This window comes from Lepus europaeus, chromosome 5 (genome assembly GCF_033115175.1).
Source record: "Lepus europaeus isolate LE1 chromosome 5, mLepTim1.pri, whole genome shotgun sequence".
Taxonomy (NCBI): Eukaryota; Metazoa; Chordata; class Mammalia; order Lagomorpha; family Leporidae; genus Lepus; species Lepus europaeus.
In genome coordinates, this window is record NC_084831.1 from 138,978,481 (window position 1) to 138,999,311 (window position 20,831).

General features: G+C 52.9%; 1 protein-coding gene across 21 annotated transcripts in view; it reads left to right on the forward strand.

Moving 5' to 3' along the window:
* Nucleotides 1–271: 271 nt before the first annotated feature.
* KRBA1 (KRAB-A domain containing 1) overlaps nucleotides 272–20,831 on the forward strand; it is a 29,398-nt gene continuing 8,838 nt past the window's right edge. For 2 of the 21 annotated variants that reach the window (XM_062192796.1, XM_062192799.1), the window contains exons 1-17: nucleotides 272–381; nucleotides 8,350–8,476; nucleotides 8,873–8,992; nucleotides 10,090–10,239; nucleotides 10,918–11,076; nucleotides 11,873–11,995; nucleotides 12,219–12,392; nucleotides 13,141–13,296; nucleotides 13,896–14,162; nucleotides 14,587–14,760; nucleotides 15,135–15,308; nucleotides 16,572–16,724; nucleotides 17,205–17,387; nucleotides 18,086–18,280; nucleotides 18,379–18,519; nucleotides 18,961–19,068; nucleotides 19,574–19,684. In XM_062192796.1, coding sequence (XP_062048780.1) covers nucleotides 370–381; nucleotides 8,350–8,476; nucleotides 8,873–8,992; nucleotides 10,090–10,239; nucleotides 10,918–11,076; nucleotides 11,873–11,995; nucleotides 12,219–12,392; nucleotides 13,141–13,296; nucleotides 13,896–14,162; nucleotides 14,587–14,760; nucleotides 15,135–15,308; nucleotides 16,572–16,724; nucleotides 17,205–17,387; nucleotides 18,086–18,280; nucleotides 18,379–18,519; nucleotides 18,961–19,068; nucleotides 19,574–19,684 — 2,527 coding nt within the window. In that variant the 5' untranslated portion in view covers nucleotides 272–369. Of the gene's footprint in view, nucleotides 382–6,858; nucleotides 7,628–8,090; nucleotides 8,477–8,872; nucleotides 8,993–10,089; nucleotides 10,240–10,917; nucleotides 11,077–11,872; nucleotides 11,996–12,218; nucleotides 12,393–13,140; nucleotides 13,297–13,895; nucleotides 14,163–14,586; nucleotides 14,761–15,134; nucleotides 15,309–16,571; nucleotides 16,725–17,204; nucleotides 17,388–18,085; nucleotides 18,281–18,378; nucleotides 18,520–18,960; nucleotides 19,069–19,573; nucleotides 19,685–20,527; nucleotides 20,626–20,651; nucleotides 20,720–20,831 lie in introns of those variants that run through there. The other 19 variants (XM_062192805.1, XM_062192803.1, XM_062192815.1 and 16 more) reach the window with 19 other exon arrangements.

Genomic DNA, 20,831 nt, shown 5'->3' on the forward strand with positions numbered 1-20,831 from the left:
GGGCGGAGTCGAAGCGCCGGACCGCCCCACCTCCATTCTCGGCTGGTGCCGCGAATCCTTCTGGGAAGGGCACACCGCGCTTGCGCAGTCACAGCTGCCGAAGTCCCGGGCTCCGGGCGGAAGCGGGACCACCCCTCCAGGGATGCGAAGCGCTGGGGGCGGGCTCGGCGAGGTTCGGGGCGGGTCCGGCTGCGCCTCCCCTGCCCCTCCCTTGAGGCCAGAGCTCCCTAACCCGCCCTCCCCGCGCCGAGCCGGGCCACCGCCGCTGGGTGTCCCGGCGCAGCCTGCGGGCTTGGAGCGGGCGAAGGCGTCTGGGCCCGCACCGGAAACTGGGTCAGCCGAAGAGCCTCCGGGAGACTGAGTCCCGCCATGGCGCGCCAGGTAAGGCGAGCCGGGGAGGTCGCGCTGATGGAAGGACGCCTCGACCCGTCTGATCTGCGCAGTGCGGCCCCCTGGGACGACGGGGGCGGGAAAGAGCCGGGACCCACCAACTCTGGGATCCGCTGTGCCCAGCCAGGCCGGGCTGATGCTTTGGGCTTGGTACTAAGAAGTCCAGTCCTCGGGCCACCCCCTCCCCCACTGCCCGCTTTCCCCGCCCCCTCCCAGGACACGCAGACCTCGAGTGCCCCCTTCCCACCGGGGAAACGCCTTCCTTTGGGTTAAGGATCGCTCCGTCTCTGTGTGTCCTCTTCCTTACAAGTTTTCCTGAGAGACTTGTGCAAGAGGCCTCAGGAGAAGGGGTAAATCGACTACTTTTATTCATGGTCAGAACCTGGATCCGAGGGAAACCGACGTGGAAATGGGGAGAAATAGAAGCTAAAACAGGTCCAGCTTTGGTCCTGGTGAGGTGTGTACATCTGAATGCTAGAGGGAGAGCCCATCTGCTGTCATAGCCTGGGCACAGTGTGCGCTGAGTTGTGTGTGGGCTGTGAAGATGCCAGGAATACTGGTGATGGTGCCCACCGGCAGCTGCTGTGTGTTCTGAGTGGGCACCTGGAGCCAGTTCTCCAGCTGTGGTGTGTGTGAACTTTGGCCAGCCTCAGGCATCTGTGGATGCTCTGGCTGGTGGGCAGTGTGTGGCCAGGCAGAGCAGACATTGTGACAGAACCTTGGAGTCGTGAGTGCCCCACAGGCATCCTGGGAGAAGGCAGAAACCAGGATAGCTGGATGTTGCTGGGCAGAGACAGTCACCTTTGCAGCTCCAGTTGTACAGCCAAGCAACCCAGGGACACCCTGCTCAGATATGCCCACTGGCCCCATCCTAAGACCTGCTTATACCATGGCTTCCTGTTCTGTAACCAAGGGGACTGCCCACCCCCCATCTGCCAGATGTGACCCTCAGAGATGGCTGCATCCTCACACCATGTAGCTTCATGGTGGCCAGGAGTGGCAAAGCAGTCAGATGGAGAGGAGCAGAGAGGATCTCCATTCCACTGTCACTGTGACGCCTGGCAGCCTGCAGGTGAGGGCAGCATGCTGCACTGGGAGTGTGGGTCTAGACTTGGAGGACCCTGAGAGATGGATGGGCCTGTGGTCACTGAGTGTTTTAGGAGGCTGCCAGGCTAGAATAGTCTTGGGGCAGTCCAGAAAGCTTGTCTCCTGTTGATTGGAGGTAGCAAGGCCAAGGAAAGCCTGAGAAGGATGGTGGGTGTGAATGGTGAGTCGTTGCTTACTTTCCTCCTCCTAAGGATAGATGCTTGCACACTCACACTTGGTGCTACACACCCTCACACACACACACTCACTCTCCCTGCACCTTTTCTGGTAGAGGAGGCCACTGACAGAAGCATTTACCCTGGCCAATCATTGCCCATTGGCATTTCATGAGAACTTTGTCACAGAAAAGTTTGTCTGCAGGCTGAGATGGTGAGAGGCCTAGAAAGCATCTCTTCCAGATGTCTAAAAGAGCTGGATATATTTAGCCTGGAGATAAAGAGGCCCTGGGGGCCAGGAGCACTGTGTGTGTGTGTGGGGGGGGGTCTTTTAAGAGCTAGCTGGCTGGGGTGATACTAAGCATAGCCATTTTATACGTCCCAGCATTGGTTCCAAGCCCTTTTTCTGTATTAATTCATTTCACCTTCACAACATTCCTGTGAAGTTGGTTGTTAGGATCCCAACACTGTTGCTCAGGTCCGAGTAGGTTGAGTAGTTTGGTCCCATAACTAATATGAAACAAAACTGAGGTTAGAATTCTGGCCACCTGGCACCTGAGTTGAAGCCATAAACCACCAGTGCTGCAACCCCATCTGTGTGTCCGGGGCATCTTAACTGCTGTGGTGGTAGCAGTCATTGTGCTCTTCCCTAGAGGACCTTCCTTTTCTACCCTGTGCTAAGCTGCCAGGAGGCAAGGGAGAGATGAGCCTGCAGTGCCCGCCTGGTGTGTGTCATCTTACTGGTCTCGTTGGGGTGTGTTTGGGGTGGAACTCTTATAGGTATAGTGCCTGATGTTGACTAGTGCACCCCTAGGTTATGGTTCTCGGGGTATCAGCTGATACTAACCAAACTCATAGAGATAGCAATAGATGAAATCAGAATGCTGTGTTTGAATGTGTTCCCCAAACACAATGCGTTGGAAACTTAATTCCCAAAGTCAAGTGTCAGTGATATTTGAAAGGTAGAACCTTTGAGAGGCGATTCAGTCATGAGGGTTGTACCCTTAGAATGGACTCATGAATTCATGGGTTACCAAGGGCATGGTCTTGTTTTAAAACTGAGCATTTCCCATTGTGTATTATTATATGTTACAGAATTCTAGAAGTTTGGAATATGTTTCAGAATATGTTAATAAAATTACTCATGCTGGCCGGTGCTGTGGCTTAACAGGCTAATCCTCCGCCTTGCAGCGCCAGCACACCGGGTTCTAGTCCTGGTTGGGGCGCCAGATTCTGTCCCAGTTGCCCCTCTCCAGGCCAGCTCTCTGCTATGGCCCGGGAAGGCAGTGGAGGATGGCCCAAGTGCCGCATGGGAGACCAGGAGAAGCACCTGGCTCCTGGCTTCGGATCAGCATGATGCGCCGGCTACAGCAGCCATTGGAGGGTGAACCAACGGCAAAAAGGAGGACCTTTCTCTCTGTCTCTCTCACTATCCATTCTGCCTGTCAAAAAAAAAAAAAAATTACTCATGCTTATAGCACAAAAAAAATTTTTTAATTAAAAAAAAAAAAAAAACCACCTGAGCTCTCTGGGACTTTCTTGGTGTGTCTCACCATGTGGTCTCTATGATGCCTCAGGATGAGGCCCTTAGTCTTGGATTTCCCAGCCTCTGGAATTGTAAGAAGTCTGTTTTCTATATAAGTTCTCCAGTTCCAGGTATTCTATTGTAGCAACAGAAAACCGACTAAGACACAGAATAAGCCACTTGGTTACTTTACAGTGAAAAAATACATCTGACAGTAAGGCTGGAAATATATGGTGATTGATTAAGTCGTGTTTGTTGTGTGCTGGTTAATTTATAAAGAACAGAGATTTAGTTCTTGTAGTTCTAGAGGCTAGGAGGTTCAAGATCAAGGTGCCAGCATTTGGCAGGGATCTTCTTGCTGTGTCATTCCCTTGTGGAAGATGGAAAAACAAGAGAGTATGCCCAAGAGAGGGAACAGAAGGACCCAACTCATCCTTTTATTAGGAACCCACTCCCTTGATAGGCAGCACTAAGCCGTTCATGAGGGCCCAGCCCCCATGACCTAATCACCTCTCACTGGTGATTAAGTGTCCAGCATGGGAACTTTGGGGGACACAGTCAAACTACAGCACCTATAGAACCTAAATGCTTGCACTAATGGGAAGCTGCCTGGTGAGCGTGGACATTTGCTGGCCGAACTTGACACCTGGCAAAGTGGAGCCCCATGGTGAGCACAGAGCACTCACAATCAAAGCTAGGACACCAGTGCCCTTCTCTGGACTTGGTTTGCAAAACGGTGCCTTTGCATTTGGCACTCCCTTTCTTTGGGCAGACTCTGGTGCTATTGATCTGGTTCCAGCCCTTCAGGCTGCCTCAGCTACCCTACTAGGTCAGCATGACAGGCGGGGTTGGGTTGTACATTTCTGTGCCTTTGCCCAGGTCAATCACTGTAGTCGGGGGGGTGGGGAGGTTGACTTATTTCCAGGACGCTGAGGCTCTGCCAACCTGGGGTCATTTCCTGTTCTGCCAGTCCCTGTGGTTCCCAAGCCTCAGTGCCGGTGGGGAGATGACTACAGAAGGGAAAAAAGGAAAAAGGGATAGCGGAGAGTACCAGAGGATGGTGTGAGGGGCAGGAAGCCATAGACCCCAAGGGAGGGATGGAGTAACCAGCATGGCGGGGGGACTGAGATGGCCCTGTGTCAAGGCCCCAGTACCATCCAGGATTTAGAGATTCACTAGGGACTCGAAGCACACAATGGGTAGTTGTGTTCCTGGCTAAGGTTTATCACAGTGAGAGGATACACAGCAAATTCAGCAAAGGGACAAGGTATGGAGGGTGGAGAGCAGCGTCTAAGGAAACCATGGGCAAGTTTTCTAGGGTCTCATAGATCCTTTTAATTCTTCCAAAATGGGATTGTGGCAACAGGAGTACCATGTTCATCTACTGGGGAAGCTCACTGAGACTCAGTGCTCAGGATTGTTCCTGGGGGATAGTCACACAGGCACCCTCTGCTTAGCACGTGCTGACATTCTAGACTCCCAGGAAACAAACCAGACACGGTGACTGTCTCATCTAGAGAAGTGTGGAAAGCCTCTGGAAATCCATGCTCCCAGATGCCAGTCTTGGCCCCACCTTGAGAGTGGGACTTTCCAGGAGAGCAGTCTCAGATGTGCCCTCCTAGATCTTTGGCATAGACTCTGCTGTTGGCTGCATGGATCTGTCCAAGGCGAGGAAGAAGGGTAGAAGGCTCTCAGAGCATTGTAGAGGGTATCTGAGACCGTTCTTGACAGAGGGACACTGGGCTGCCTGCCCAGATGTGGAGGTGGTGGGGAGTGCACCTGCCTGCCCATGGCCTTTTGACCTCTGGACAACAAGCAGGCCCCTAGCAGGGTGTGTTGATGGGTTCGGAGCCCTTCAGAAGGAGAGCAGAGTGCAAGTGGGTGTGACTGCGTGGTGCAACTGTCAGCTGTCACAGGGTGGCAGGCAGAGAACGTGGCAGTGAGTGGGTGACAAGGCTGCCATCTAGTAGCAGTGACAGTTTTTAAAATCAGTGGCTTGAGTAGATAAAACAAGGCAGTAGATTAGGAATGTTTTCTTTTTCTATAATAATTCTGTCTTACAAATAAGGGGATTAGCATTTATTACTAAACCAGAAAGCCCCTTCCCATAATTCACATTCTCTTTGCTTAATTCACACAAAGTTAATTCTGGCCGTAATTTGAAATTCATACCTGTCAGATGCTGATAATTTTTAGGATCCTGTGATTGTTTTAAAGTCCCCGTATAATGTTTTTAAAGAATCTTAGGGCTGGGGTTGGCACTGTGGCACAGTGGCACAGTAGGTTAAAGCCCCGGCCTGCAGTGCCATTATCCAATATGGGAATTGGTTCAAGTCCCAGCTGCTCCACTTCTGATCCAGCTCCTTGCTAATGTGCCTGGGAAAGCAGCGGAGGATGGCCCAAGTCCTTGGGCCTCTGCACCCACATGGAAGACCCAGAAGTTTCTGGCTCTTGGCTTCGGATGGGCTCAGCTCCAGCTCTTCAGCCATTTGGGGAGTGTACCAGCATCTGATGGAAGATCTCTCTCTGTCTGTACCTCTCTATAACTCTTTCAAATAAATTAAATAAATTTTTAAAAAAAGAATCTTAGGGGGCTGGCATTGTGGCATAACAGGTAAAGCCACCACCTGCAACGCCAGCATCTCATATGCTTGCCAGTTCATGTCCTTGCTGCTCCACTTCCCATCCAGCTCCCTGCTAATAGCCTGGGAAACACAGTGGAAGATGGCCCAAGTGCTTGGGTCCCTGCACCCACATGGGAGACCAGGATGAAGCTGCTGGCTTTGGCCTGGCCTTGCCCCAGCCACTGTGGCCACATGGGGAGTAAACCAGCAGATGAAAGATCTCCCTCTCTCTCTCCTTCTTTATCTCTCTCCCTCTCTCCCTTTCTCTCTCTCCCCTTCTCTTTCTGTAACTCTGCCTTTCAAATAAAAAATTAATTTTTAAAAAGAAAAAAAAAGAATCTTAGACAAAAATGTTGCTTTTTTTCTTGAAAAACTGTGAGTTAGTTAGTTTAGAAGATAGGAGTCCAGGGCATGGAAGAATCAGCTTTCCAATGCTTTCTTCTGAGCACTTCTCTGAGACATTCACAGCTCCAAGCAGCAAGGGGCAAGGGGCGAGGAGTGAGGGGGCGAGTAGCATGGTGATGTGGCAAGGTAGGAAAGGCAGGGCTGGGGCCAGAATGACTTCAGTAGTGTCACCTCCCATTGTGCTTAGTGCTCACGTGCTGCAGGGTCTCTGAGGGGAAGTGCCACAGGAGTCTGATGATGATGCCACAGGTCATGGCAGTGGAGATGACTGTAGCTGGCCCTGGTGAGGTGACTCGGAACAGGTGGAGCTTCTAAGGCAGGCAAGACCTGGGTGCAGATGAGCCCAGCCCAGCAAAAGCCTGAGAGCTAGCCAGCCATTCAGCCAGCCAGGGGCCTATGGAAGAGCTGTGACCGTAGAAATGGAATCTGAGGATCAAGCAAACATGGGCCAGAGGGACAGGCCTGGGATTCCTGCTTGTTTACCATCTACCTGTCTGTCCCAGTGAAGGAGAACTTGAATTCCCTAGACGTGCAAGGCTCTTTGAGATTTTTATTGCTTCTCTGGACAGTACGTGGAAGAACAATATAAACATTTGATTTGTTTGATTCCTATTGTATCATCCATGTTAAAATATATATGTGTGTGTGTGTGTGTGTGTATATATATATATATATATATATATATACATGGGCCGGTGTCATGGCTCACTTGGTTAATCTTCCGCCTGCGGTACCAGCATCCCATAGGGGTGCTGGGTTCTAGTCCTGGTTGCTCCTTTTCCAGTCCAGCTCTCTGCTGTGGCCTGGGAAGGCAGTGGAGGATGGCCCAAGTGCTTGGGCTCCTGTACCCGCATGCATGGTAGACCAGGAGGAAGCACCTGGCTCCTGGCTTTGGATCGGTGTAGCTCCGGCCTTAGCAGCCATTTGGGGGCGAACCAACAGAAGCAAGACCTTTCTCTCTGTCCCTCTCTCTAACTGTCTAACTCTATCTGTCGAATAAATAAAAAAGTATATATACATACATATATACTCATATATATACGTATATATATATATATATGTGCGTGTGTGTGTGTGTGTGTGTATAGTGTTTGTTTTTTTCTTTGTTATACAGGCTGAGCATCCCCAATCCAAAAATCTGAAATCCAAATTTTTTCAAAATTTTCTGAGTGCCCTTTTATAAACCTGACCTCATGTGCTGGGTCACAGTCAAAACACAGGGTGCATTAAAAATACTATAAGAAATTACTTTCAGGCTGTGTGTGTATGGTATCTATAAAACATAAATGAATTTCATGAATATACGTGGGTTCCCTCCCCCAGATTTCTCATGATGTATATACAGATATTCCAGAATTTAGAACATTCCTGTTCCCAAGCATTTCCAGTAAAGAATACTCAACCTAACACTGGTTTTATTGGTAAGGCATTTTTTCTTTTGTTTCCTTTAATGCCACATTGCTAGGATCCCAGGGATTCAAAGGGAAGTTTGCTTTTATTAACTCTCTAACATGGTAAATAGGGCTTGCTGGGATTGACTTTTGCTTGAGCTCAGTGATCATGGGCATGAGGCTGTCACATTAGTTTCCTGTGGCTGCCATAACACACTACCACAAACCAGGTGATTAAAAGACAGCATAAATTGATTCTCCCATGGTTCTGGAGGCCAGACGTTCAAAATCAAGGTATTGGCCGCACTCATGCTGAAGGCTTGAGGGCAGGACCCTTGCCTCTTCCGACTTCTGGTAGTGTTGCTCCCGTCTCTGCCTCCCTCTTCCTGTGTTTCCATCTCTGTGTCTCTTTTCATAAAGGCCCTGGTCACCTGAATAAAGGGGCCACACTACTTAGAACTGTGACCTCATCTTAACTACATCTGCCATGGCCTGTTTTCCAAATAGGGTTACATTCACATGACCAGGGTTTAGAACCTCAGCATGTCTTTCTGGGGCACCCAGCTCATCCCCAACGCTATCCCTGGGACCCATTCCTGCTGCTCCTGTGTGTCAGGCCTCCACCTGTGTTCACTGCTCTGCCACCCGCCAGTATCTGCTGGGAAACACGGCAGGCCAACAAGCTGAGGGACAGCTGGGCTGGGCCTCACCGGCATGGGGCCAGCCAACCCCCCTGGAGACTGTACCCACAGGTGACCATCACCTTCAAGGACTTGGCCGTGAGGTTCTCTGAGGAGGAGTGGCGGCTCCTGGAGGAGAGGCAGAGGGAGTTCTACCGAGAGGTGATGCGTGAGAACTACGAGACTCTGGTATCTGTGGGTAAGGAACTGCTGGGCCTCCCCTGGGACAGGAGGCAGCAGCCAGGGGTGGATGTGGGAGGGAGGGAGACCAGAGCCCCATCCCAAGGTGCTGAGCCCCCATGGGATCCCAGGACTCACTGGACCTTAGTCTTGTCAACTGTGAGATGGACAGTGCCAGAGACTGTCAGAGAGCTCGGGACTGGGCATGGCAGTGCAGTTTCTCATGATGTACATCATGATGTATATGTACAGTGTACCCCTGCAGGGTTTTGGGTACAGTCCTGTGGGCATGCATAGTGGCCTCTGAGGGTCTTTTGAGTTTGGGTGACCATACAAACATGCACATAAAGATGTGACTGTGGGAGGGCAGAGTCCCCTCCAGTCCCAGGGAGACTGTCCCCTCTTTTCTTCTCAGGGACAGCCGAGCTGCTCCCCCTCTCTGCTTTCCTGTCACCTATGGAGCCTGGAAGAGCAATGGGGGGAGGGGAACATGCTGATAAAGGACAAGAGCCTCTTGCTAGGGGAGGCCCTCAGGGTAAGTCCTTAGCAGCTTTAGGCCTTCTCTCCTACTTAGTCCTCAGCCCTGGGGCAAGATTCCTGTGACCTTAACCTGTTTGTCCAATGCCCTCCCCCACTCTTGTGCTTCCCCAGCCCAATACTCCCTGATTCTTACCCCTCACCCCTCTGGCCTCAAAGCCTCTTACATAGAGAAATGCTCTGAAGAAACCTGGGGTCACCCTGGAAAGCACTCCCCACCCCTAGCCACCACTTGAATCCTCATCTGAACACCTCTACAGAGCCAGCCAGCAGCTCCCAAATGTCCACAGGACCAAGACCAGGCAAAGCCCAGAAGTTATGGGGTAAAGGGAAGACCAAAGGCCAGATGGAGGATGTGGAGACAGCCCTCATTGACGTTCCCTTGAAGGAGAGGCGAGGGCAGTGTTGCTGGAGTTCATCAGAGTCCGGTTGCCAAAGCAAAGTTAGAGTTTATCCAAAAGTCTTAGGGCATATGCCCACAGGGAGGCTAAGCAGGCTGCCTCACGAGCTTATAGTCATTATTACAAGCTTTATACATTTTTTTTACAAGTGGGTGTGTGCTTTGAGTCTGGTTTAAACAAGGCAACTTTATTTCATACATCAGAAATCAAAGGAGGATATATGTGGTGGTAGTTAAGTTTTGGTTATTGAAGGAAGAGTCCACTACATTCCCACACTCCTGTTATCCCTGAGAAGAGCATATTATGGGGTTGTCAATCACTCATGACTAGTCATCAGTCTTCTTATAATGGCCCTAAGACATCAAGCTTACACCTTTTGTCCTGTTGACTCCTTAACGTACTTGCTGAAATCTGGAATTCCTGGCTTCCTTACAACTCAGAGACTGTCCCAGCCTAGTCAGGACTCTACAGTCACTGTTCCACTCTCACATCCACAAAAGGAGGAGACATAAGCAATAGCAGAGCATAGAAGAAGCACATTACCCACCCTCATTATAACAGATGTCCTCTGTATCTCATGGGACATGGGCTGCCCCTGGCAGCTGCTGAGGCTGGGAGGAGTGTGTGAGATGCAGAGCACACAAACCCTGCTGAGCAGACGCAGGGCACAGGACTCACTATGACTTCTCCGTAGGAGGAAAACCCCAGCATAGCTTGCACCTTACAGCCCTGGTGCAGCTGGTGAAGGAGATTCCAGAGTTCTTGTTCAGAGAAGTCAAGGGTACTGTGGACAGCCCTGAAAGCCGAGGAGCCAGCCTGGATGGGGATGGAGCAAGTTCTGAAGGTACGTTAGCCAGGACAGCATCTGCACTGCACAGGTGAAGTTCCAGTCCACAGCACTATGCTTGTGGCCCCTCCCAGATCCCAGGCATGTGTAGGGAGGCAGAGTTACCAGCAGTTCCTGATGCCTGGCTGTGTGCCTGTCCCTTGAGCATCTGGGGTACAGCAGGTGAGAAGGAAGCTCTGACTTGCCCACAGTGGTTTCCACATAGATCCAGCTACCCCTGGTGACCCCACCCTGTCTCCTTGTGCCCTGCATGGCAGGTGAGGGCCGTGTGTATGAGTCCCTGTTTCATAGATGAGGAAGAAAGAGAAGCCATGCCTTGTGTGAGTGGCTAGTAAGGACCTAGTCTCCTCCCAGCCCTGTATGCTTCCTACCTCACTGACTGTTCTTTTCGCAAGTCCCTGCTCATTCCATGCTCCTGGCTCTCTCTCTAGCCCCACTCAGTTGATGGTGAATGAAATAGAAAGTGTTGGCAGAGGCACAGCCTGGTGGACATGTGGCTGGAGAGCTGCTGCTTTCTGTTTTGTGATTTGGCTATAAATCTGTTTCAGTGCTCACTGGTGATAGTGCACATATTACTGACATTTTGATCATAGTTAGAGCAATGTGGCAAGGAAGGGTCCACATTGTGGCAGTTCCAGGGACATCTTACCAGTCTTTGGTGTCTACCTTTTCCAGCAGCAGCTGTGGCAGTAGATAACTGTCCTCTCCAAAGCCAGCTCAGCTGCCTTCCTGACAGCCCCAGCGATTGGCAGAGCCTGGCCACCACACCCAGTGGCAGCTCATCCTCCAGTGGCCTCCTCGGAGACAGGGGGCAGGGAAGCCCCCTCCCCATCCGTGAGTCTTACCCAGCAAGGACAGAGAAAACCAACATTTCTAGGGCCTTGAGTAGAAGGACTTGGAGCCTATAGCCTCTTCATTTTCTCTAGGACTCGGTTTGCTCCATTACTAAATAAAGACAGAGCTCTTCAGGGAGCAGGACAGCAAGCTCAGTGTCTGGTCTGTGGACCAGGGAGACATGGTATGGGGCTTGGTTCCCACCCACCTTGCAGCCAGCCCCAGTCCCTGAGTTCTGTGCACCTGGGTGAGCATCCTACAGGCCCCTGGCAGGTAACTACCTGTGTCCACCTGGACTGCTTCCCAGACCTTGTCTTCAGAGCAACCCTAATAGCAGACCACAGGGGTCTCATTTGTTTAAATTGTTTTTGCAGATTTTACATTCATCAGTGTTTTTATTTAAAATATTTTGAGTTATTATGAAGTATAATTGGCATTCCTGTGATTTAAGATATCACCTGGCATTCTTTGGCCTTCGACAAAAGGTATGAGTGTGAGATTGGACTGTAGATGCTATGGCTGTCAGCATCACCTGCTTAGCCAAATTCAAAGACAGCATCTGTTCAGATGAGCAGTTTTGGTGTTGCCAGTTAAACCAGAAGGGAACCGGGGAAGGCCCTCAGCCCTCTGGAATAAGTCCCTCTAGAAGCTGGCCCCACCACGACTCCAAGTTCTTAAAACTTGGCTGCCCTGCAGAGACTTGGGGAGCTAGAGAAGCCTGCCCTCTGTGGGAACCAGATATGAGTGAACCCACAGTCTGGAGCCAGGACTACAAAGACTTTGTCCTCTCCTGCAGCAGAAATTGTCAATAAACCATGGTCTACAGGGAAGGCAAGCCCAGGATCTCCAACTGGGGAGCCCAGCCCTCCTACCTGTAGCCCCAGCAGGAGGAAGAGCCACAGAGGCACCGCAGGGGCAGGTGAGAGGCTGGAGTTCCTGAGACAGGGCGCGATGGGGAGGTGTGTGATGGGGTGGTATGTTTAGCTTGTGCGAGGAGGTTGTGTCACTTCTCCATACTGGCCCTGTGACACCCTCAAGATAGTCCTTACCTGTTCTCATGGTCACAAATCTCAGCCTCCCTGAAACCTGAGATGCTGTTGCAAGTCTCACAGCTGACCTCGGCAACCTTGCGTGTACTACAGGAACCTCTCCTGGGAGCAGCCCCTTACAGGGCCTCATCAGCAGTCAGAAAGAAATCCCTGTGCCCAGGCCCCAGCACCCTGAGGTGGCACCAAAACCACTACCTCCTCCCCCAAGCCTGGTCTCCTCGAAGCTGACTAAAGTGGAGCTGGGACCTGCCAGCCTGCCCTGGCCAGGTGAGCACTGGGCATCGGGTCTTGGAAGCCCTGGGCAGCCTGCATTGCTGTCTTGTGGCCCCAAATTTGTTTCCCTTAAGGATGGCGCAAGGGTCATGTTTTGAAGCCAGGTGGCTGTCTTGAGGGCAGTACTTGGTCACCGAGAGAGAAAACCAGAAACAGACTTGGCCCTACTTCCCTTTGTGGTGTATGCCCTTCCTAAAGGGAACAGTGGGCAGAGGAGATGTGGCATGCAAGTGTCATCTGTGCCAATACTTGGTGAGGCACTCAAAATGGACTCTGGATCGGGGCCGGGGATGGGGGCAGGGATGTGCAAGGCTGCCCCAATCCCAATTTTCTCACCTGAAAAGGAGATAATTGTTCCCACCTCAGGGTCATAGTGAGCTTACCCAGAATACCATGCTCCTTGTGTGTGTGTGTGTGAGAGAGCGAGCGAGCGAGCAAGCGTGAAAGCCCTGTGCTCCCCAAATGTAAGTTCTGCTCAAGACCCTAGGAACCATGTGCCAGTCCAGCCTGCAGGTCCCTTCCTTCCCCCTCTGCTTGCCTCAAGGACACTAGCGCTCTGTCTCTCCTTCAGCCTTCCAGTTCTGGGAGTACAGACAGGCACTTTTCAACAGGGCATGAGACCACCCCCATCCCTGTTTTTCTGGCTCTAAATCCTCTTAACTGCCCACAAGGGTTGTCCCCTCTTTGTCATGAAGACTGAGAATACAGAGTCAAACAGAAACATGTTCCTTTTTTCCTTTAGTAAAAACAGAGGCAGCATCAGGGGACTGTCCCCTCCAGGGCCTGCTGAACTGCCTAAAGGAGATCCCAGAGGCCCGGGGCAGGCATTCCAACCCCTCTCGAGCAAGGGACCCACAGCCGCAAGAGGAGCCAGGGGCCTGGAAAAGGACTTCCGGAGGTAAAGGCCACTCACTGCGCTGGGAGAGCCCCCACACCGCACCCATCCCCTACGTACCCATTCCTTCTCCCTGCTCGAAGCCCAGCATCAGTGGCTGGTCAGGAACCAAAGGCTGGTGGTCACCATTGTGTAGATGGAGCAAGGCGTTTAGGAAATGGCCAATCACTACTTGACAGTTTTCCCAGATGGCTTTTAGAGTAGGAACTGAAGCTTCCATAAGGAAGGAAGAGATGGTGATGGGATAGCAGGGGAGACCAGGGAATAGGAGGGAGTCTAGCCTAGGGCATAACTGTGACTTGGGCATTCTTGTGTTTGGGCTTGGTACCATTTCCATGCATGTCAGCTTCTCAGAACCAAATAAAGAGAAAGTGAGTTGACCCAGGTTGACCTAGTGCTGGCCATGAGAAAGATCAGAACTGGTGCTCACTGGGGCAGACTAAGTGCCTCAGTGGATCTTCAGGAGGCACCCAGAGGGGCCTGGGCAGCAGGAAGAGTGTGATTTGGTTCTGTGCTGCTGCGAGAGAAGTGACTGTACCTTAAGCTGGTGACTGCCACGGAGGCAGAGGCGTCTGGAAAGCCCTTCCTAACCCTTTATAAAGGTCCCACAAGACTGAAGCTGAGATCAGGCCTGAAACCTGGCCTTCCTGGTGGCCACCTTCCCACAGGGCCTGGACATCACCAGACACCGCCTCCCCGCCCTGGTCCTGGCTCTGGAAGCATGCTCGCTGTGGTGAAGATGGAAGACAGTTGGACCCAGAGTCCGCCAGTGCCCACATCCTGCCAGCTTACCATGCAGATTCCCAGCCCCTCTACCTCCAGAGACACCAGAGGGGTCCGAGCACCCTACTGGGGCCCCGTGGCTCAAGGTGAGTCATGAGTCATCTGCTCCTCTCTTGTAGGATTCAGACCCTGGATAAGGCTGTGCCATCCCATCAGGAAGAGGTGCCTGCCTGTCCGGGAGGCTGTCCCTGACCTTTCTTGCCAAGCAGTGACACCCCCCTGAGTCCACCTGCTCCTCAATCTAGGTCCTTACCCAGGCATCCTTCTGTTTTAGAGACTGTGAACACGTGATTCTTCCCACCCTCTCCTTGGGGCTAGGGACATCTTTCTTCATTCATTCCAGAGGAGCAGAGAGCAGACCAGAAATCCCCCAAAGGAGGGTTTCCTGCCTGGCAGATTCCCTAGAGCCTGGTGCATGCTCGTCATGCTGACAAAAGGCAGGCTAAAGGAGCTGAGAGGCATGGCTTGGGCATGCGAGAGATGGTAACAGGGTGGTCTCTCCTGTCCCAGCTGGCAGGGCCTCAAGCTCACCTCTGGAAGCCCTGGAGGCCTGTCTGAAGGGCATTCCCCCAAGTGTGTCGTCCCTTCCCCAGCCACTGGCCGCCTCTTGGTCCCAGAGCCCCCAACCAGGAGACCCTGGGTCTCGGAAGCCCGAGCTGCGTCCTCACGGATCACACAGTGAAGGTAAATATCCACGGGCGTGGGGTGGTGTTTGTTTGTCCCTGCGTACAACAGCAGTGGTTCAGGGGGCTGCTGAGGACAATGCTAAGTCATCTTCCTTCCAGCCTCTCCTTCATGCCCACCCCCTAACAATTCCCCAAATTTACTGAAAACCATTCAGCATCTTCCTGCCCTAGTCCCCTCTCAGAATTCTCTGGCCATAGGGTACTGACCATGGGGAATGTGGGTTGATACACTGTGGGCTTATAATCCATGCCCTGGGAAACCTCAGTAGATGACGCCTGGGGCAGGACCTCTTGGTGCCTGTCCATTCCAGGGCTCCTGGGCCTCTTCCTCAGAGGGCTATCCTCTGACTCCAGCTGTGCTGTTCCTTGCAGAGGTGACCAAGGAACCTCTTCTGCATCTGGCCCCGCGGGGCTGTGTGAGAGAAGGCCCTGCCCGGCCCTCAGGCCCCCGAGGCACCCCCACCGGCTTCTCCTCCGCCAGCAGCACTGATGGGGACCTGGATTTTGGAAGCCCTGTGGGAAACCAGGGACAGTGGCCCAGGAAAGGTGAGTGAGCCCACCTGTGTTGGAGTCCAGCAGGGAAAGAATGTGAGGCCTCCTGCCCACCAAGTCTCGGGCCTGAGTCAGTGTCATGCCTGTGCCAGAAGCTGCTCTGGGATTGCTGAAACCAGAGCTGATGAGGTACCTTGTGTTAGGTGGGCTTGAGGGATCCATTTTAGTGACTGGGCTCAGAAGGGACAGGACAGTATCTAAGATCTCTTTAAAATTCCTTTCGCACAAAAAGAGAAAAGTGGAGTCTGCCTCTGTCCCTGCCCTCCAGCTCCGCTTGTGCTCCCACCACTGGGAGTTCATTCACCTTGCAGGGCATGCGCAGGGCCAGGCTTCTCTGTCCCCACATGGCCAGCAGTACTCTAGATGCATCCTCTCCACCTTGCTTCGTGTCTTTCTACATCTTGTCTTCATGTTCCTCCAACATGAGTACCACTTCATCCCTTTCAGCAGCATGTGGTAGTCAGAGGCTCACTTCCTTCTACTGTGTTCTGTGGTGATAGACTCGTATTCCAAGTCACCCAGATGGTAGTAGCCTTCGTATTGCCTTGCAGAAGCATGAGAATATGGCAGGGGTGTCCTGTGGTTTACCCTCTGCCATGCAGCCCCATGAGGAGCTGGATTCTCTTGGGCTGCTCTCTTGCCAGCCTCTGCCTGGGCCAGGAATCAGCCACACTTTTGGGAATGAATCTGGCCAGAGGCCTCCTGGGAAGGCTTTTCCTTCTCTGGAATTTCAGCTCATCTAGTTCCTGTTGCTTACACAGCTGTCACTAGCAATAGGATCCTTGCCTTGTATCTGTTTTTTTCCTCATTGAAACTGCATGAGAGCTAGCCTGCCATGGCCCAGCACCAGACCCAAAGAAGAGGGAGCCATGTTGCCCTTCTTTGAGCAGTGAAAGAAGCCTGCTGCCCACTTAGTCATTAGGGCCAGCTTGAGAGGTAGGCAGGCAGCCTTATCCCTCTCCATGGTGGTAGCTACGTGTGCTGAGGGAGCCTAGGACCCATACCTGTGGCCAGATTCCCTCAGCACAGTCCCTGTGCCCAGCTTCTGTGGCAGCCTGAGTAGGGCCACCCCAGAGCCAAGGCTGACAGATGTTTCTACTCAATCTCCATCCCAGGCCCTGAGGTACCAAAACAAATCCAGGCTCTGTGTTTCCCGTGGCCTCTGCCACCCTGGACATGGTACAAGAGGCGTGGCTCCTGGGGTTTGCAGAGCCCAAGCTACAGCCATCCAAGAATGCAAATGTTTGATCTTTGCAGGAAGCCCACTGGGAAGCTCCCCACTCCAGGGTCTAGAGAACTGTCTCAAAGAAATACCTGTGCCCAGGCCACAGCCTGCCTGGCCCTGCTCCTCAGCAGCAGACAGGGGACCAAGGAGAATGGAACTCAGGAACTGGGCAGCAGACAAGGAAGGTAACACAGTGGTCACTGCGGGTGTCAGGGACTAGGACAAAGCAGCTGGCAGCCCAAAAGGCAGATCCACACTTGAGCTCAGAAGATGCTCTGGAAACAGGCGAGGGCAGAGACTCATCTGAGGCCAGAAAGCCAGCTGATCCGCTCAGCACAGGTGCAGGCTGGCTGGTGTGGGAGTGATAGGTCAAGTCTGGGGTGGGGCTGCCCCAGTGCCTCCATCTGTGCTCCAGGGTCCAAGTGTCAGCTGAGCATCTTCACCCTGGCCTTGGCAGCTCCATACAGCTGTGGGGCTCCCAGGAGACCATGTAGCTAGGTGTGCGAATAAAGAGATCCTGGAGGATTTGGGCAGGCTCCTGGGAAAATATCTGGGCAGGTGATTCCCATACCATAACTTTTGTGCGTAAGACCCCCAATTGTGTCAGTACTGTGCTAGCACAAGATCCAGGGGCTAACAGGCCTTTTGGCTTCTCATTGAAACAGGACTGAGGGGCGAGGCCTGTGAGCCAGCCCATCCCGGGCAGGGTGGGGGAGAAGTACCCGCCAGGAGCCTCCATCTGGCCAGCCCACAGGCCTTCTCTTCCAGCTGCATCCCTGCCTGCCACCAGCGAGGGCTCAAAGACCACAGGACCGCCAGGCCAGGACCTGAGAGGTGGCTCCAAGATGGTGAGCTGACCTCCACTCTCAGTATTTACTGGCATATTTTCATTGCAGTTAAAGTTTTTGATAGAGAAATAGATTTCTCTCTCTCTGGTCTTCTGTTCCTTCCCTGTCTCACATCCCTTCCCCAGAGGATGGAAGCTGAGGTGTGCTAAAGAGGAAGATAAAGTGACCCAGAGTACTGACAAGGAGGGAATGGGAAGAAGACTGTGCACCATTGGGTTTCTCCAGTGGCCATCCTCCCTGTGGTTGAGGGGGTCTCCCTCTTTGCGCAGCTGCCTCATAGGTAACTGCAGCAGAGTTCCTGGGTCAGCCACTGGGGGCTGGGAGGATGACCTAGTTGTGAGTGGTTATCCTCACCTTCCCACCAGGCTCAGCCTGGCCATCCCTGAAATGGGGAGGGGTTCCTGGCTTGTAAGACCCAAGGCCTGGCTGAAACCTGACCACTAGTGGCTTCCAGGGTCTTCAGCCCTCTGGAAAGTATTTTTCCAGGCACCCAGGGACCTGGCCACATCCTGGCCACGCTCCAGCTTCGCTTCTTCCCACCTCTAAGGGCAGAAAGTAATTGTTCAGGGCATTCTAGTGACCATGGGGGCTGTAGGCTGAGCAGAAAGGAACCTGTTCTGTATACCCTGCTCACTAAAGCTGAGTCCTCCTGGCTGTTATCGGCTGGACAGTGGGCTCCCTCATTATTGTTTGCACAGGGGCACCCACCAGACCCTCCCCACTGCACTGCCTGGAGACCTCTCTGCGGGAGATCTTGCCAGTGAGGCCCTTGCGCTTTGCCTGCTTGGCTGGCCCTGGCCCCAGCCCCAGCCCCAGCTCCAGCTCCAGCCTGAGCAGCTCTGACGGAGAAGACCTGAGGCTGGAGCCTGAGGTCTGGCAGCAGCCCCTGCAGGGTGAGCCAGGGTGAGGCTGGGGGTGGCCAGAAGAGGGTGCTAAGCTCCAGGGTTCCTACCGGTCATAGTTCTGATGCCAGCTTTCTTTACGATGCCAGAGAGGGACCGCCTTCCCAGCTGTAGGCATCCTGTCCCTTTGTCCCCAAGCCCTGGTAGGGCCCCTGCTGGCAGCAGTGGCAGCAGTCCTGGTGAAGCCCCCGGGAGAACAGAGCCCCACAACTGCAGCAACGTCAGTGCAGGTGAGCCTGGGATCTCTTAGGAGCGGGGACCCCAGTGAGCCAGGACTGCAGGCTGATTCTCTGCATCCCACTCTTCGCTTTGCCTGGCTCTCCCCAGAATGTCCTCTGCGTTTGTTGGACTTTGGGTCCCTGCAATATCAGCTATGTCCAAGAGAAAAAGCAGAGCCCTGGAACATGACCGGGGTGGGGGGGTCCTCTTGGTACATATGTTGTATATACCCTTAATGATACATACATATACACATATGCAAACACATATGTAAGTATAGGTATACTAATGTATATGTTAAAAACTTGGCAATCAGTAACAACAAAACAAAATCAGAAGTGAAAGTTCCCTACCTGGGAGAATTTTTCTGGTGGCTGTCCCATAAAGAAATGCTGCCTGCAGCCCCAAGCCTCACTTCTCCATCCAAGCTATGACCCAGCATTTGCTCCTAGGAGGAAGAGCAGAAGAGGTGACAGAAGGCAGGTCCCAGTTGCCAGAGAGAGAAGACAGCAACTGCCAGCCGGGTGCTCCCAGCAGTGCCAGAGAAGGAAGAGTCGGAAGTAAGGACTGAGCTGGGGAAACTGTCCAGGGAGGGAACATCCCCCCTGCTCCCAAAACAATCCTGCCACTGGTTCCTTCATAGGCCTTGGCCTCTGCCTTGGGAAGGCCCTGACTGTCCCATGTCTCTCACTGCCCAGTGGATCTACTGAAAGATAGCAGAGTGGACTGAGCACACATGGGATGCCCCAGCACATCCTTAGGGGAGTCTTGCTGTGGGTGTTCCTCAGCTGCCACCTCCCCGTGGATCCTGCGGCATATTGCTGTGCTGCAGAAGGCTCTCAGGCTGCAGTGCACCTCTCCTGCAGGTGCAGCAAGCACACCCTCGCCACACAGGCCATTCCACTGGAGGCAGGCTCCCTGACCAGCCAAGTGGCCATCTTACATGTCATTAACCATTTAAAAGTTGACAGTTTCATGTTTCTTGAGGCCACATCTGAAGACCCCCATGTCAGAATGACTGACAAAAGGATGTTTGACAAAAAGTACTGTGTGCCCTTTCTGCAGGAGCAGCTGAGAGTCCCTGCCCTGCCCCAAGGCTAGAGAAAAGGCCCAGGCCTGAGGCTGGTGAAGAACCCAGGGGCCTGGAGCCTGAGCACAGAAGGCCCAGTGTTACAGGTGAGCTGGTGGCTTCCCCATCCTCTCTGCATAGACCAGGACCAGGGCCCAACTTGGGGAAGCACTTCTGAGTCCACTGTTTGGGTCATGGGTTAGAAGGGTAGGAGAAATCTTAACATTTTGTGCTGTTCAGGTGGCATATTTAATTTTAGTGCTTTATTAAGGAAGTAACTGGGACTTTCATAAAAGCACACAGACACACCTTTTAGAAGCAAAAATTAAGAAATGTCCCAGAACCAAAGTTTGGGGTTTGAGGGGACTTTAGAAAACAAATGAGAAAAGACGCAGTGCTGTTGAGTTCCCTGCCTGGCCCAGGTCATCCAGAGTTGTGGCTCTGTGTCACATCTCCTCGCTCTGAGGAACCACGGTGGAGGCAGGTGGGAGGGCGTGACACCCCATGCCCTGGTCATACTGGGGCAGCCTCACCCCAAGAACCTGAAGTGTGGCCTACGATGATGATTCCATGGCTGGCTGGGAGCTGGGAGCTGGGGCCCCTCCCTCAGATGGAGCTGCCAGGCCCAGCATCTCCAGGCTCACCCTAGATCCTCACTTAGCCTCAGCACTCAGGTGTGGGCCACTCCGGCCTTTATTCTGACTTCCATTTGAAGCCCCAGAGTTAGTGACAGGAGATGGGAAGAGCCACAGCTGGGGCTCAGAGGAACAGGGGAAGAGCAGCGGATCCCTGTGTCCTTTCCGAGGCTGAGCCAGTTCACAGTGGCAGGTACTGGGGCCAAGACTCCCTGGTGAGCGCTGCTTGGAGTCAAGGCCAGTCCTGGGAAATTTGGGCTGAAGAATCAGGTGACTTTGAAAAAGTAATTAAATTTTTAAAATCCTTCTGAACAGAGTGTCAGAGCAGGAAAAGTACGAAGCCCCATGGTTTGCTTATGACCCAGAGCACTGGGAGCTGAGTGGCTCTGGGAACCCCTGCTGGCCCTTGGCTGAGTAGCCCTCCTGACCCTTTCTCCAGTGCCCCCCATGGCCTTGGCCTTGCGTTGGTGGACTGCTGTGGGCCTTCTCACTGACCCCTGGGACAAGGTAGGTGCCATGGCACACTGTTTTGTCCCAGCAGCAGTACAAGGACCCAGTGATTGTTTCCTAGAAAGTGGGAGACCACTGTCAAGACCTGCCATCAACTTGGGGCACAGCC